At 37.6% G+C, this 18,141-nt stretch overlaps 2 protein-coding genes across 3 annotated transcripts in view; one reads left to right on the plus strand and one right to left on the minus strand.

Annotated features, from left to right (window-relative positions):
• Window positions 1-18,141, minus strand: part of LOC127648894 (BMP/retinoic acid-inducible neural-specific protein 3-like) — a 144,364-nt gene that overhangs the window by 119,802 nt on the left and 6,421 nt on the right. The window contains exon 2 of one of the 2 annotated variants that reach the window (XM_052133711.1): window positions 6,585-6,748. The exons of the other annotated variant lie outside the window; for it this stretch is intronic. The gene's annotated coding sequence lies outside the window, so the exon portion shown is untranslated. The remainder of the gene's footprint in view (window positions 1-6,584; window positions 6,749-18,141) is intronic. 2 annotated transcript variants of the gene reach the window in all.
• The window catches only part of LOC127649716 (astrotactin-1-like), a 560,423-nt gene continuing 550,772 nt past the window's right edge, over window positions 8,491-18,141 (plus strand). Inside the window, exons 1-2 of the mRNA XM_052134948.1 lie at window positions 8,491-8,545; window positions 8,665-8,847. Of these exons, the coding sequence (XP_051990908.1) occupies window positions 8,491-8,545; window positions 8,665-8,847 (238 nt within the window). The remainder of the gene's footprint in view (window positions 8,546-8,664; window positions 8,848-18,141) is intronic.

The following is an 18,141-nucleotide window of genomic DNA, read 5'->3' on the forward strand; positions in this document are numbered from 1 at the left end:
CTGATATTTCAAGATTAAAGTCAGAGCTCCAACTTCAGGCAGCACACTGAGGTAAATTTTGGTGCTAATTATAACGCAGGCTTTTCTGTATAATGAGATTCTGTAACTGGGTTCTTATGACATCAGTTTTTAAGCGTACATTTTTAAATCAGTGCAGCAATATATCAGTGTGCTTTGTCCCGTATGTCATAAGCAGTATTCATGTACTCCGCGCCCTTGCGGGGGTACTGGAAACTATCACAGCTTCTTCAGGCGGATTAACAAATCCATGTAAACATCCAAGTTGAGTGTAAATCACTGCCATTCGCACGATCCACAACTGGAGCAGGAACTGACAGCATTTCTGCGTGCGGGTGAGATGTGCATGTGCGAGGAATTCGTGGCGATGAGTATGGCTGAGTCCACAGTCATTCACTCATTCACTATTTCCTATATAGTGAATGGCAGTTAGTGCACTATATCACAGCAGTAAGTGAACAAAATTAGTGAATTTGGACGAGAGTGTCGGAGCTCAGGAGCTGGTGCAGAAATGTCACATATGACATTTAAAAATACTTGGGCCTCACTAGTTATTCTTATTAAATAATATATTAATACAATAAATCTTAATTCTGTTTGTCATTTGTAATATATACTGTGTGTTAATATAAACAGTAATCACATTTGATCAAATAAAGAGTACATTTTAAAATGTATGTTGTATGTTTTGTCTCTTTATATGCTATTGTTTTATTTTAATCCAGTAATGATTTGTCAAAAAGTAATTTACTACATTCAGAATGAAATAAAACATTGCAGGAGTGAAGGAAGTAGTAAACTCCCAGCTCGTATGTCTTCCCCATGGTGGATTGTGGAAAATTAACCGTTATCGAATGTACTTGAAATGTACACTTGAAATTAGAGTGCATTGTGGGTAAGAATGAGTGAACAAAAGTAGGGAACGAGTGGCTCACACATAATTCAGACACTCCAACAATATAGCAAAAACTCAAAATAGTGCACTATATAGTGGATATGGGGTGGTTTCAGATACTGCGAGTGTTTCATGATCAGTGTTGGTGCCCTACATAGGTTGTGTACTCTGCATTTAGAGAGCGGCGGAACTGCTGTACAGAACTGACAATCTAAATACTTATTGAAAACTGAAAACTGTAACTACACTGGAATAAGAATCCACACAGGACTTTAAAAGCTATGAAATAGCGAAAGAAGTCATTATATTTCAGCATTATATATAATGTTCTTGTGGGACATTTTCACGTTTTCACTGTAATAATTATTAGAAATGTTTCCAAACCTCTCTTCTTATTGACAAATTCATCCAGATCTGACAAGAGCCCTTAAATGGATAGTTCACTCAAAAATTACAATTCTCATTATTTACTCACCCTCATGAAACCCCAGATGTGTATGACTCTCTTTCTTCTGCTGAACTTAAATAAAACATTTTGAAGAATTTCTCAGCTCTGTAGGTCCATACAATGCAAGTGAATGGGTGGCGACATTTTAAAGGTGAACAAACCAACATAAATCAGCATAAAAATAATCCATAAGACTCTAGTCGTTAAATCAATATCTTCAGAAACTATGTGATAGGTGTGAATGAGAACAATATTAAAATATGGCTGTGCTATCACTTTAAAGGGATAGTTTACCCAAAAAATGTACTCACCCTCATGCCATCCCTTTGAGCCTCTGGACTATGTGGAATTGCATGTGCATTCTCTTAAGACCGCATTACTGCTGACTTTGGCCTCAGTAAATGGTTTGTGATATGCAAGCACTGTAAATTGACAATTTATGCCTGGCGTTTGGTCCGGGTCTTTCAAAAACCACTGTCTATCCCAGAAAAGGCTATGTGCCTAAGGTTCTTTAGAGCCCAGGTGGTTCACCTTCAAGCCTTTTTCCCTCCTCCATTTAATTTGGATGAGGAACATTCCTTGCATTTGTTATGTCCTTTGCGAGCGCTACACACATATGCTGAGTCGCAGTGTGCAAATTGCCCAATTGGTGTTAAAGTACACTCAACTAGAGGCGTGGCCTCTTCATGGGCATGTACGAATGGTGTGTCCTTACAAGACAACTGTTTTGCAGCAGGATGGTCTTCTCAAAACAAATTTGCAAGGTTTCACAACCTACACTTGACGTCTCTCTCATAGCAAGTCATCTCTGTCTAGAGCACTTGCTATTTCATTGGCCAAATATATACACTGTTGGCCAAAAGTTTGGAACAATGTACAGATTTGCTCTTATTTGCTCTTCAACAAAGTGGCATTCAGATGATCACAATGCATATTCAGGACATTAATAACGTGAAAGATTACTATAAGAAAAAAAAAAAAAAACTTCTAAACTACTTCAAAGAGTTCTCATCAAAAAATCCTCCACGTGCAGAAATTATAGCTTTGCAAATCCATAGCATTCTAGCTGTCAGTTTGTTGAAATACTCAGGTGACATTTCACCCCACGCTTCCTGTAGCACTTGTCATAGATGTGGCACTTTTCAGGCACTTCTCAGGCACCTTACAGTCTAGCTGATCCCACAAAAGCTCAATGGGGTTAAGATCCATAACACTCTTTTCAAATTATCTGTTGTCCAATGTCTGTGTTTCTTTGCCCACTTTAACCTTTTCTTTATGTTTTTCTGTTTCAAAAGAGGCTTTTTATTTGCAATTCTTCCCATAAGGCCTGCACCTCTGAGGTCTCAAGGTATTCTCTTTACTGTTGTACATGAAACTCTTGTTGAGCATGTAGAATTCAATGAAGCTGTCAGCTGATGACATGTGAGGCATCTATTTCTCAAACTAGAGACTCTGATGTACTTATCCTCTTGTTTAGTTGTACATCTGGCCTTACATGTCTCTTTCTGTCCTTGTTAGAGACAGTCCTTTGTCTTTGAAGACTGTAGTGTACATACACCTTTGTATGGAATCTTCAGGTTTTTTTTTTTTGTGGCAATTTCAAACATTGTGTTGCCTTCATTCCTCAAAACAATGATTGACTGATGAGTTTCTAGAGAAAGCTGTTTCTTTTTTGCCATTTTTTACCTAATATTGACCTTAAGGCATGCCAGTCTATTGCATACTGTGGCAACTCAAATACAAAAACAAAGACAATGTTAAGCTTCATTTAATGAACCATATAGCTATTAGCTCTGCTTGATATAATGGCAAGTGATTGTCTAGTACCAAATTAGCAATTTAGCATGATTACTCAAGGATAAGGTGTTGGAGTGATGGCTGCTAGAAATGTCCTGACTATACTTTGTGATCAGCTGAATGCAACTTTGGTGAATTAAAGTACCAATTTCCTTGCGAAACAGCAAAATCTGTTCATTATTCCAAACTTTTGGCTGCCAATGTACTTATGCCTTAATTCTGAGTAATTATGTTTTTGCCCACTTTTATACCATAGAGCTTCTCGCCTAAAAGGACGGGGCTTAAACACCATAGCTAATTTTAGAATTGGTGTTATTGTAGAAAGGTTTCAACTAGGTTGTATAGAAGGACATTCCCCAAAGCATCAGCTTCTTGATGCAATGTCTCGTTCACTTTACCTCAGGGAATTGAGGTTACAAGTTTTGTCACTCTGATTTTCTCAGTTTTTTCCAATTAAACAATGTTAAAAAGTTCAAAATCACAAACAATCTGTAAATTTATGGAAAATACATTTTCTAAAGTATTAGAAAATTTTGTTTTAAGGCTTGTTTCTAGCTAATGTTCTCTCTTATCTTTCACAGGTCTCTCTCTGATGCTGTTCCAGCAAGTTCTGTTAACAATCTAACTTTTTGGCTAATCAGGGCAGAGCAACATCATCACAGGTTTAACTTATTTGGTTATTTTTAATTTATTAATTTTAACCTTGCAGTGCAATACAGTTGTTCTACTGGTTAAATTTTTCAAGGTTTTGCGGCAGGCTAATTCATTTATACCCAGTAAATAGTGGATTGAAGTTAGTGTCTTTAATTACATGCAGTGGAAGAGCATGTTCAGCAGTCGGGGGTGAGGGAAATGACTGAAGTGTACAAGGTGGGGTGGATAATGCTGCTGAAAGTGTGCCCTGGAGCAATGGAGAAGTCCATACCTCATTACTGGCCCTCTGCATTATTCTGCCCCACCTCAGCCAGATTTAAAATTACTGACAGCTAATATACAGTTTGGTTTATGGGTCAAAGTGATTATAACTACTAAATAGCATTCGAAGAGTGAGAGGGCTGTTTTTAACAATAACCCATGAGACGCTGTGCATTACTGTGATTTTACTATGGCTAGGGAGTGTTCTAAGGCACGGCATAAAGAAGTCTCTGAAAATGGTTCTCTGTCCTGTGTACAGTTGATGGAAAATAAGAGTTCCCAACTTCCTAGATGGAAAAATGCAATGAAATGCCACTTTTAGTCAGATGTTTTTTTCAGAATGATTTCAGTTTCAGACAGAATTCCTTATTAGAGTTTGCTGCTCACTACTCTCTGCTCACAAACCTCAGTCTCACATGAGGTGTAGCTTGATGGAGTGTCCATTTGCATGAGAAGGGTTAGGAAGATGAGAGCAGGTTTATATGGTTGAATAATGTTTGCTCAGTGTCGGTAGGTAGCTTCCCTTGTTCTGTAACCTTTTGTCTTAACATCAAAGCTGTCTCTCACTTGTCTTTGGTACCTTTTATCAACATGCATGTGTTACACTGAACCCGTCACCACCAATATGTCTGAGAACCCTGTTAGAGCACATTTTCCTTGACCCCCGTGACCTCTTCTCTCATTTGCATACTTTGCTCATACCAAGTGTTGCATTTGTCTCACTCAGTTTTTTCTTTTTCTCTCACTCTGTCTCTCACGCACGCACACACACACACAGAAATATTAAAAAGGCTACATGTCATAAGTATGCTCCGTTTGATCTGAAGAAAAAGTAGACTCTCTGTGACCTTTCTCTCTTTGCTTATCTCACATAATGCCATGACCTTTCCAAAGTCTGTCTTTAAAATGTTGTACAGTATTATCATTCATCTCCACAGCATGCAGACAGAGTACCTCTTTTGTGTTCTGAGCAGCCTCTGGAATTAATATGCCATTTTAGCATGTATGGAACTGTATTCTATGAAATTCTATGTCATTTTTTTGTGAACTTTCTATAATTTTTTTGTACACATGTATAGATAAAAATAGAGCAACTAAATGAATTCTATAAATTATAACATTTAAACGTTTTATGCCTTACAAACATAAACATTTGGATTTCTGTGAAATTTCTGCCAATTTTAACCTAATTTTTTTGTGGTCGATCCAGTGAAAATATTGGCTGGTAATTTCCGGGAAAAATTTAATCCTTACCATTGATATTTATAAAATTAATGTGTTTATTCATTTTTAACCAAGCACAATTCTTGAAAACCAGTGATCACCATGCATGGCTGTTGCATAGAAAAGAGCAACTTTAATAATAGCTCCATTAGGGCTGCCAGAGTTACTCAATTTAATTTCATTACTCGATTAAAAAAAGTCCTTGATTTCAAAATTGACAAATCAACAAATAAAAAATAAGGTGTTAGTAACACAGTCCACCGGTGAGTGTCGAAACACAACAACAAGACATGTCAGCTGTGCTAGAGCACTTTACTTTCAATTTTTCTGAAACAATGCTGTTGTCATAACATCACTTCAGCAATTCACCAGCAATTGAAAAGATGACATCTAGCTTTCACAAATCTGCTGGACAAAGTACGGTAAGTTAATAGGTAAACTGCATGCAGGATAGAAATTGAGCCCTTCATCACCACACGGATCACGCCGAACACAGAAAAAAAAAACACATTGGAATACACTCGTAACTTATCCACACAGTCATTTGTAATATAGTTTTTTATGAAGCAACATAAAAATTCATGAAAAAGACATCAGTCGAACTTGATGAAAGTTACAGATGCACAAACAGATGCACACTTTCTGCTCATTAAATCTGACTGAATCCAGATGATTTAGGAAGGTTATTATCAGCAAATTGTGATTTGAGTTCTGTTCTGTGTAATTAATCACCATGTGAATGTAAATGCGATCTTCCTCATGTAAAGTAGATTTCACCATGATTACATCTGTAATAGTTCGCAATGGCCTAATTCCAATAAATAGTTTATAGTTTATGGCCATTATCACAGGTAAATCTCAATGTGGGAATACAGAAAATATTATTTACTGAACAGAGCCGCATCTCTGTATGCATTCAGTCAAAGCTCAGCATGACCCTGCCATTAAAGCCACACAGCTCCGTGTCTCCGTGATATGAAAGGCTTATCTGAGGGAGTAAAAGTCTTAAAATGTTAAATTATTAACAGTGTTTACTCATAATGGAACTTAATGTCCAGAGGCTTAAGGGCATTTTACATGGTACTTGACAAGTGACAAACCTTTGCAATCTGTTAATATTGAATTCTGTGTTGCATGTCAGTGATAGTTAACCATTGTGTGGGGTTGAAATATTTTACCTAATTAACAATTGCTTATAAATCTCTTGTTAAGCTATATTATCACCAAATATTGGATTCAATCTTTTTCTCAACTTGTTTTCTTTCAGTTAGGAGGGAAGGTGCATACCGCTCATTAGATTTTCTCTTCAGAGCCGAACGGTCGATGGTTAAAGCTGAGTTTAGCGATCTCCATCCCTCACCTCTGCTGGATCCTTACGGCGCATTACAGCGGCTTTCTCCCCTCTCTGCACAGGTGCACTGCAGAGATCGCCCCTGGGCGCTTCATCAGATCTAAAAGAGTACAGGTGAAACTCGAAAAATTAGAATATCGTGGAAAAGTTCATTAATTTCAGTAATTCAACTTAAAAGGTGAAACTAATATATTATATAGACTCATTACAAGCAAAGTAAGATATTTCAAGCCTTTATTTGATATAATTTTGATGATTATGGCTTACAGCTTATGAAAACCCCAAATTCAGAATCTCAGAAAATTAGAATATTACATGAAATCAATAAAAAAAAGGATTTTAAATACAGAAATGTCAGCCCTCTGAAAAGTATAATCATGCATATGTACTCAGTACTTGGTTTGGGCCCCTTTTGCATTAATTACTGCCTCAATGCGGCGTGGCATGGATGCTATCAGCCTGTGGCACTGCTGAGGTGTTATGGAAGACCAAGATGCTTCAATAGCGGCCTTCAGCTCTTCTGCATTGTTTGGTCTCATGTCTCTCATCTTTCTCTTAGCAATGCCCCATAGATTCTCTATGGGGTTCAGGTCAGGCGAGTTTGCTGGCCAATCAAGCACAGTAATACCATGGTCATTGAACCAGGTTTTGGTACTTTTGGCAGTGTGGGCAGGTGCCAAGTCCTGCTGGAAAATGAAGTCAGCATCTCCATAAAGCTTGTCTGCTGAAGGAAGCATGAAGTGCTCTAAAATGACCCGGTAGACGGCTGCGTTGACTCTGGACTTAATAAAGCACAGTGGACCAACACCAGCCGATGACATGGCTCCCCAAACCAACACAGACTGAGGAAACTTCACACTGGACTTCAAGCATCTTGGATTGTGTGCCTCTCCATTCTTCCTCCAGACTCTGGGACCTTGGTTTCCAAATGAGATGCAAAATTTGCTCTCATCAGAAAAGAGGACTTTGGACCACTGAGCAACAGACCAGTTCTTTTTTTCTTTAGCCCAGGTAAGACGTTTGACATTTGAAGCCCATGTCCAGGACCCGTCTGTGTGTGGTGGCTCTTGATGCAGTAACTCCAGCCTCTGTCCACTCCTTGTGAAGCTCCCCACACATTTGAATGGCCTTTTCCTGACAATCCTCTCCAGGCTACGGTCATCCCTGCTGCTTGTGCACCTTTTTCTTCCACACTTTTCCCTTCCACTTAACTTTCTATTAATGTGCTTTGATACAGCACTTTGAGAACATCCAACTTCTTTGCAATTACCTTTTGAGGCTTTCCCTCCTTGTGGAGGGTGTCAATGATGGTTTTCTGCACAACTGTCAGGTCAGCAGTCTTCCCCATGATTGTGAATTCAACTGAACCAGACTGAGAGACCATTTAAAGGATCAGGAACCCTTTGCAGGTGTTTAGCTGATTAGAGTGTGACACTTTGAGCCTACAATACTGAACCTTTTCACAATATTCTAATTTTCTGAGATTCTGAATTTGGGATTTTCATAAGCTGTAAGCCATAATCATCAAAATTATATCAAATAAAGGCTTGAAATATCTTACTTTGCTTGTAATGAGTCTATATAATATATTAGTTTCACCTTTTAAGTTGAATTACTGAAATTAATGAACTTTTGCATGATATTCTAATTTTTCGAGTTTCACCTGTATATTCTGAAAGAGCATTTTGCATTTTTAAGACCGGCACACATCGGAACGTCTTTTTAAAGATGCCTTTCCGGTTGTGTGTTATTCCTTGTTACGGTCGATAGCTCTCACCTTCTGATGGCCATGATCATTGTCTTTCGCACCGGCCACTCTGAGACATCTTTCGTAAATGCGTCATGTCCTCATTGCGAGGCAATGACCATAGCAACGTTGCAGTTGCAGCTCGCTTCTGTAAGAAAACAAGCCACCCCTGCGGCTGTTTCAACGCTCGATTGATCCGGTTTGGCATATAGATGAGTGCGCCGGCTCATCCCAGGGCGAGTTCGACCTCTTATTTGGTGCCTGTGAAGGTGATGAGCTCTCGAAAGCAGCATCGGAGAGCAGGCATGTCCTGTCTGATGCAGAAACCTCCGCTGGGCTTCCCCCCTCGGGTGTGGTCGGCCAGTCACAGGTGGACGCTAAAATGACGGACATGCTTACCCGGGCCATCACGAGCGGTGGGCTAGAGTGGAACCCTCGCAGCTGGACGATTGGTATCTGGGCTCGTGCACGAGGAGTTGACGAGTTCGTGGGAGGCAGCTTTGTCTGCCCGGTCCCGATCTCTTGGTTCCCCCGCCCTCACTGCCTCGGTGTGTCTCGGGCTCTCAAGAATGACCCCTACATGTCACTACATCGACACAACATCTCATTCCCTCCATTAGGGAATGGAGGTTACGAAAGTAACCAGGACGTTTTTGTATTTTTTTTGGAACTAATTTATCGTAGGCCTCATTGACCTGAGCTATGTTTTGAAATGTTTTTATTTTGTAAAAAAATGACACATTTGTGGTGTTCCTGGTCAAAAAATAACCGGCCATTGAATTTGAATGGGGGAAATCAAAAATAAGAGAAAAAAAATGTTCAGGAGCATGTTCATCATGTTCATGTTCAAATATGTTTATGTGTGCTTGCAAAGACCTCGGACCAGTGCACATATTTGAAAAGTCACTTGAAAAAAGCTATTATCAGTCATGTGCATAAGGACACCAAACCACCAGGTGTCCATTGATGTTGTTGATTGGAAATTATAACAGAAATATGAACAGTGTTGGTATTTTTGTTCCATGAAATGTTCTTTATATGACAGTGTTAATGTGTAAATAGGCTTAGGCCAGTTTTCTCTGTCACAATTGTCAGATTTTTTAAAAGCATTTAAAAATAAAAGTCCTGTTTTTTTGTGATCTTCCCCATTCATTTTCAATGGCCAGCAATCTTTGACCGGAAACACCACAATTCTACTGATTCTATTGGAGAGAGGTCAAAAATCGGGTTAAAATGACCGGAACACAACATGAGGGTTAAAAATTAATTAATTAATTAATTAATTAATTAATTAATTAATTAATGGATTGTATATATCCATAAAATAGTTTAACCATGAATGTAGCTTATTCTCAATAAACAAGATTGGTGGCCAGACTGTTTTTTAAAAGATCAAATATTTTATTCCATGGTCTGTTTTGCCATACTTGAGTTCTAAATAGAAATGGCTAGATCACGTTGAACAGGTTAACAGGTTAAAAGTGATCTTGCATTAAAATAAAAGTTGGGCTCACATGGAGTAGCCAAAGTCTGTCAGCTGGAATTATATACATTTTTATCTATCTACTTTGGGTGTCTGTTTGCTTTAAATATTGTTTGCACAAATGTTTTGTTGTTGTTTCTCATTTGTAGAGTACATCAAAATGTAGGCTACCAAATGCATTTTATCAAAACATGACTTCATCTCGACAATTTTATGAAATCTGAGTTAATAAATTTTTCAGATTACTCAATTAAATGTCAGAATAATCGTTAGACTACTTGATAAAAAAATTAGCTGTATTGACAGCCCTAAACTCCATTTGTGTTCAACGGTAAAAAAAAGAAAGAAGTTTCGAGCGACATTAGGTTGAGTTGATAATGTAGATGTCTGTTGAAAATGTAATACTTCAAAGCAAATTATTTGCTCAAGGTGCGACTCAGACTGACCAAATGTTTATATGTAATTGGTGATTTCTGCCACAGCACTTAAAAAAAAAAAATAATAATAATAATCCTGCAATTTATCAGTATACATTTTTATTTTATGTTGGAAGTTGCATTCAAACTCCCCTTGGCTCAGCGGGCCAGTGGGCACTGTTTATGTAACATCTTGAACTATCGCATCAATAAGAGAGTGAGCCAGCTGCTCCTGGACTTTGAAGGCAGAGGTGAGTCTGGACCATGCAAAAAGCCATGTGAATTTCAATAAGATGTATGGGAAGACAGTTGCAAGAGCCATTTAATCTTGCTCGCTTTTAGCTTAATCCTACAGAGGCTGATTTATGCCTGTAGGTATTGTGGGATAGGAACTATGAGTCATCTGCCTGAACAACTGCACTGAAGGAATTGCGGAGACATGAAGACATTCTTTTGAACCCCACAGATGAAATAAAAACAGAAAAAAATGCTGACTTTTGCACGATGAGTCGGTTCTCACATAGGCAACTATGGAGTTACTGTCCGCATGCGATATATGCAAAGACAGGATTCCTATATTTAAACATCAAATTGCTCTGTCCCCTTTGCCCTCTTTTTTCTCTTGCTTAGTTCAATTTCTATAGTCTCAATTCCTTGCTATCATCAGCAATCAGAGACATGAAGTGGGGATAAATTCCACCACTCACATGAAGAGCATGTTTTTTTTAAGTCCCCTGTGACAATAAAACTATGGACGAGTGGAAGCCTGCAAAACTGTTTTTTTTACATTCATTTTTACAGCACATGAATCTATAGAATTTAATTCTATAAAGGCTCTTTTAGCACAGACAGTAGCTCTCTATCCAAATCTTCACACAGATACAGGTGCCAGGGAATTGGATTGTGTTCTGATAAGAATCCAATGAGCTTTTAGCACTAATACTGATTCCAGACGTGGTGTGAGCACCAGTAAAAGTATTTAATGGTGGAAAGGATGACAGATTTCAGCAGGGCCGGAGTGGCAATCGGGAAGATCGGGAGAATTTCCGCTAGGCTGGTCAAAAATTGGGCCGGTTAGATCCACATGTTGATTGACTAACGTTCATCATATGTCGCTTAACAATTGCCAACAGTCTGTAACATCCGGTATTTAAAGGATCAGAATTGCGTTCCGTATTTTAGCGGACACAGTCTGTATTTTATCATCTCACACCCAAACAAATGAGAGAGTAGCCATTGCTGATGTTGCAAGGCTTCATCACGGCGCAGGAAGGATCACGGAAGATCCATTGAGAACAGATGGGCTACTAATAGCTGAATGGATGAATGTGCTTCAGCAGGTACAAGATCATCACAAGATTAATACTGACTGCAGTCTAACAGTCTCAATCAATTTATCTCTGAAATCCTCTTCCCTAGCAGTGCAGAATTATAATAGCAAAATTATTTTTTATCACAAAATAACAGAATACATCAGTAAATGAATACAGCACGACAAGGTATGAAAATAATGGGAGTTTACAGCTCTCAAAGGTTAAAATCAACAAACAAACTGCAAAGAGTGCCTTTAATGTTGTATCATGCGATAAAACCCTCTTAAAGAGACAGTAACCATTTTGCCTTTGTCCTGAACATTTACATTCCAAGTAAAAGAAATTTGTTCTTTACAAATGTGTTATTTTTATTTTTTTATTTCACTCGTATTGCTGTAAAATGGCACGTTTTTGAATTACATGTAAACATGTAAAAACAATCACTCAACCTTCATTTTTTCACTGGATCTGTTGCTATTTTAATTATCTAAAATACAAAGCACCAACCATTTAATGTGTGAGCCTGTACATCTTGAAAGAGTTATAAACATGTACAGTTCAACAGTATTATTATGTGCCTAGATCATCTTTAAAACAATCAGTTTACCCAAAAATGAAATTTCTCTCATCAATTACTCACTCTCATGCCACCCCAGATTTGTATGACTTTCTTTTTTCTGCTGAATACAAGTTAAGCTTTTTTGGAAGAATTTCTCAGTTCTGTTGGTCCTTTCAATGCAAGTGAATGGTGATCAGACCTCAGAAGGTACATAAATCACATAAATGCAGCATACAAATAATCCATACAACTCCAGTGGTTTAATCTATGTTTTCAGAAGCGATATGATAGGTGTAGGCAGGCACGGATTTAGAAAGCAGAGGCTCCTGTGCACAATATCTTGAATGCCGTCTGATAGCTCACCCTTTTTATTTTCTTTATTTTACAAAAGCACAAGGTTTTGTTGTTATTGTGAGTGTACACAAATAAAAGTAGACCCTTTATAGTCTCTAATGATGTCTTACACTTATCTGTATGCCCCAAAATGACGGAGAATTTCATATTGTTTCTGCTGTAATGACGAAAAAATCCAGCAGGCGGTGCCAGCGCATGAACAGTTATAAAAATGAACAGTCAACATTAATACAACAACTATACATGATTTAAAAAGCAACTTAACATACGGGGACAGAGAGGTGGTTAAATGCGGGTGCTGGACTCTAGCTAAATCAGAAAAAATATTTATTTAGGTGTGTCGGTGCACGCAGATTCGGAAGGCTTCGGCGCCGATCTGGGTATCTATAATAATCAGGGTTTTTAATAAAGGGAAAAAGTAATAGATAGACCAACATTTTGAGGCTGTCAAACTGGTAATGTACGTTAACCTACCCGTCACCGCCGAGTCTCTGCCGCCTTCAGTGGCTTCCGAAACGTCTTCTGCGGTTTCGGTCTCAAGCGGAGTCGGAGAATGTGGTGGTGGGGGGGCACTTGAACAGGTGTCTGTCACTCCAGCCGGGCTGTGGTTCTCTGTCTTGTCGTGCTGGTGCTGATGCTCAGGTTCATCTGAAATAGCAAGGCTGGATGTTGTGCTAAACTCCTCTTTGCTAGCATAACCGCAGGTGCCACCAGGCTCTTTATTTGCGTCGAGCCAACTTTTGAAAAAGTGGAGATGGTTGGAATATTTCTCCTAATTAAATCCTCTGTGCTATCCTTCTCCCTTTTAGCTTTTAATTTTGTAGCTCCACTGCTCCACCGTTTTTTTATCCACGTTGTTTGTTTTTTCGATGTCCTGAAATCTCTTTATTTTCACAATATCTTCTACCGCCGGTCTTGCCGCTATCAACAGTTTCTATGGTAACCTGACTCATTGTCATCATCAGACACAGCTGACACAGCCAAAAAAACTGATCATGATACTTTTTTGTGTGCAAATAAATGATTGTTAACACACATACACACATTCATTAATTAATTGTATTTTAGTTTAATTTTAAATGAGGACGAGGCCACACAGTTAGTGGGGTCTTGGAGGCCCCCTAAAGGTCGGAGGCCCCCGGGCACTGGCCCAATAGGCCTGGTGGTAAATCTGGCCTTGGGTGTGGGTGAGAAACAGATCGACATTGACATTTTTTTTACTATAAATTCTCCTCCCTGCCCAATAGGGGGTGATATGCTTATGTAAATCACCAAAAACAGAAGAGGAACTCTAATGAGAGAAGAGCGCATATGAAAGTGAAAATAGGGACTTACAGTTAAAAATTACTTAATTATTGATCTGTTTCTCACCGCTTCTCATTTACTTGCATTGAATGGACCAACAGAGCTAAGATATTCTTCTAAACTTCTTCATTCATGTTCTGCAGAAGAAAGTCATACACATCTGGGATGGCATGAGGGTGAGGAAATGATCAAATATCCCTTTAAAATTCACTTATTTTTTACAATACATACAATGAAGTCTTATGACAAAGTAATACATATTAGTGAATGCCATATGTGGTATAATGACATGGAGAGCTTAAATAATTTTCAAGTAATTGCAAATATTGCATATTTTTGCTGTGATCTTGTTTTATTGTTATCATCTTCACCTCCAGCCCCCCTTTTGGGTTTTGGCTGACTTGGACATGACATCCCGGGCTGAATATGAATCCCACTCCAGCCTTGGACTTCAGTACAGAATGACATTTAATCAGTAGAGGATTTTCATACCTGCCTTCCGCTAATCTTGTGAACACCAGCTGGTTAGAAGAGTTTTACTTTGAGAGCAGTTTGAATGATAAGATAGAAATTCTGATGACCATCTCAAAAGCACAAAGTGAACTGATTTTTGAGGATCATGGACAACAAAAAAGTGACTGATGAAAATGGTTGGAGCTTCTCAGGGGAAAGCAAAATGAGGTTGTCTCTGGTTTCAAAGTATCAAATACACAGAGCAAATGAAGTGTAGAAAAACGTCTTAGACTCATTAAGTCCTTCAAAAGGTCACAATGCTGGCATGCAGTGAGGTAATCAATGACACGCCAGCAATGTTGAGAGAGGAGTGGACTATTTTATTTATATAAATTTCTCACATGCATTCCAATTTATATCTTGATGTAATCCTTTCTCATGATCACGCAATGTGTTTTCATGAGCTGAATTGGAGGCTAAACAAAAAGTTAAAATGTGACGAGAATACAGTATACCCAATAGACCCGTGCAGCATGTGCAAGCCATTCTCGCATCAAGACTTTCAAGCACTTCACTTTCAGTTAATCACGCGCGTAAACAAGCCCGCTTTTACTCCATGTCAAAAAGGTTGCCAACCTCTGCTCTAGAGTTGCACAGCAGTGCTAAACTAAATTTGATGTCAATAAGGATTACCTACATTGATTACAACACAGTATGCAGTTTCAGATAAAATAAAATATGCATGTAGAAAGGATACGGGTTTCACAACAAAATATTTTTTGAAGGAAAATGGCTAATGCCATCCCTTGCAATGCACCAAGTTTAAACAAGTGTTTTATGTAAACATTATCCTAACATATTGTTTCTTTTATCTTAACTGGAAGCATACATTAGAGCTATTTGGCTGTGATGTAAATTTTTAGGTGGAACCTGAAAGGATAATTCACCATGGTTACCCTTAGGATTTTCCCATGGGTATTTATACTGGGGTGTTTCAACTTATGAGTAAAATGAGGTCTGTGGAAACCTAAACTACACTCTTTCATACTTCAAACATGATTTTTTAAGCCACCGGTTGTTTTTGAAAAACGTATGCCATTCAATATGGTTTAAAAATGTTTGGACTACAACCTGAACAGCTCAATACCTTCATACAGTTTTCATAAATGAATGCATTTTCTTTTACGTCTTTAATACCAGTGTGAAATTAAACCTGATAGGTGCATGTTTTCCCTGTCAATAATCAAGCTAATTCTCAATATAATTAATAACTAATCCAGCAACCTTTTAAAAAAAATAAAAAGAGTCCACTTGAGGCTACTATGAATACAAATGAGGCAAAGTAAAACGTGTTATACAAAATATGCAGAATGTGACATTTCATCTTCTCCTTTTTGTCATTTAACAGAAATTGAATACAATAGGCTATAATGTAGCTGTCATGTCTACCCTTTTCAAAAACAAAATCATGAAACAAAATGAGGAACTTAGCCTTTACAACAAAGCAACAGGGTAGCTAGCTAGTCTGCTTAAAGTGCATACAAGAAATTAAAAGAAAAGGCAGAGTAAGATTTCTTCCTGAAAATAATTACATATCTTTGACTCTAAAGTTTGAACTAAAGGATTTCTGAGCTTTTATATAATATAACTACAAAGTATTGTAATGTTTGTAAGTTCTAAACATCCTTTTTAAATTAGTCATATACTGTATTAATGTATTATTAACTGTAGATGTGTGTACATGTTGCTTTGCTACTCAACCAAAAAATATGTAACAGTGGTGCACAGTACTAAGATAGCAAAAGTCTTTCATGTATTTTATTACATCTCATTACATTCATTAAAACTCAAAATTAATTCTTTATGAATGCCAATGCTCTTTCAGTATTTTGTAGCACACTCGATAAACCTGTCAATTGGAAAGTAGACAGAAGACATTTTTAAAACCTATTTGAGGGAATGAACCATCCCAGAATGCCAATAAGAACACCAAGTCTTAATTATGATACACAGTTAAGTCAGAAATGAACTGCATAGAACTCAGGATTATTTTTAGAACGCATATTACAAATTCTCTATGGAAGGTTATAACTTACAATTTGACGTCACTCTTGACAAAAGCAAGCATCAGTGCCTACTAAGCATTATATTTCAAGCCACATGTATTTACATGCCAGTAGCTCCAAGGATTTATTGAATCCAAGGTTGCCCATGAATCTAACATTGATCCTCATGTCTCAGATTCGACTGAACATAAATAGCACACTGATACAGGACTTGTCCTCGGAGAGATAGTGGTCAGGAGTTGATCAATAGGTTATGTGCATCACATTGCTGGAAGGAAATGTCAGAGGGGGTCAGAGTGAAATGCCAGGAGAGTTGGCCATAACCATAACCATCCATCTTGCCTCCCAGAGACCAGCAGACTGGGAAATGGACCATGACAGGCTTGTGGTGTGTGATACAACGGTTCTTCCATCTCTACTGCTCTGTCTTCCTTTCCTAGAGTTTAGCTTGCCAGGTCGTTCTATTTTCACTCTCAACAGTAATGGATAGTGGTATAGTTGCAGAGCTAATGCTTTTGGTTGCATGTGAATTGGCCTATATTTTACCAAAAGTTATCCAAGTATGAACATGCTGTTATATAAAATTATGAAACCATTTTTTCTCTCCCGATCCAATACCCGAACTCTCCTGACTGATACCGATCCTGATCCGATACCACAGTTTTGTCTTAATCATTTTAGAACAGCTATACCGTATTCTGTGGAACTGTTTGGGGAAACATCTATCAATCTTCACATTATTTCATACAAATGTTAGAATTTTATAAAAAAATAGATATGTATTTCAGTCGTAATTTCTTAACTAAAACTATGACGAAACACTCCAGAAGACAGTGACCTTCAGCGTGTGGGATAGTTCTCATTAGTTTAATGTACCTTTCATTCAAAATCAATCCTTTTCAATGATAGGTTTCAGTCAAACTCTAATCTCATGGAATAAATATAAATATACCAATTTAAAATATTCATTAGAATATAATTTAATAATCACACATTAAAGATTATGTCAACAATTTAAATTACTTTTTAATGTTACATTGCTGCTGTTACTGAAAAACTTAAAGCACTGTTTAATGCGTTCTCTATTTTATTACTCTTTTATTACTGGCTCTTGATCCATTTTAAAAGCTTTAAGCAATGTTTACTTTAGAAATACTTGAAGGCTACATTGTTTTTATATAATGTGTTAATATTTATATACATTTATTTATTTAAATAACTGAGTGTTTTCAAAAAAACACATTTGTTTTATTTATTTTATTTTTCAGTGGTTGGGGTGCAGTGGGGGAAAATAAAACTCCATAAAGGGGTGCCATAGTTTGAAAAAGTTTGGGAACCACTGCTATAGCACATGAAGTGATACATTTTAATGTTTTATTACATAACTGAATTTGCAAGCTTGTTCGTGTGTGATCAAATTTGCGTGGTAGCTCAACTGATATAGCATTGTACTTTCGGTGCAAAGGACATGGGCACAAGTCCTGATTAACACACAAGTCGAAACGTGAGCTGAAAGTTTTCTGATAGTACCAAAAAATAAAGTGGTTACTTTAGGAATTGTGTTGGTCATCTCACATTTGATTCGATGACTATCGGTTAGGTTTAGGGTAAGGAGGACGGTTTTGTTCATTTAAACTCGATAGTTAATTAATCTTAAAAATCTCATCTGTGTTTTATCTCTCGTTTGCTTTTTATGACACTATCAGTCAGGTTTAGGTTTAAGGTTTAGGGTGGATATTTAAATTCAATAGACTAAAAACCTCACATAGTGGACATTTGTCCTGAGAACAGCCACAA

This window comes from Xyrauchen texanus, chromosome 9 (assembly GCF_025860055.1).
Source record: "Xyrauchen texanus isolate HMW12.3.18 chromosome 9, RBS_HiC_50CHRs, whole genome shotgun sequence".
In the NCBI taxonomy this organism is placed as follows: Eukaryota; Metazoa; Chordata; class Actinopteri; order Cypriniformes; family Catostomidae; genus Xyrauchen; species Xyrauchen texanus.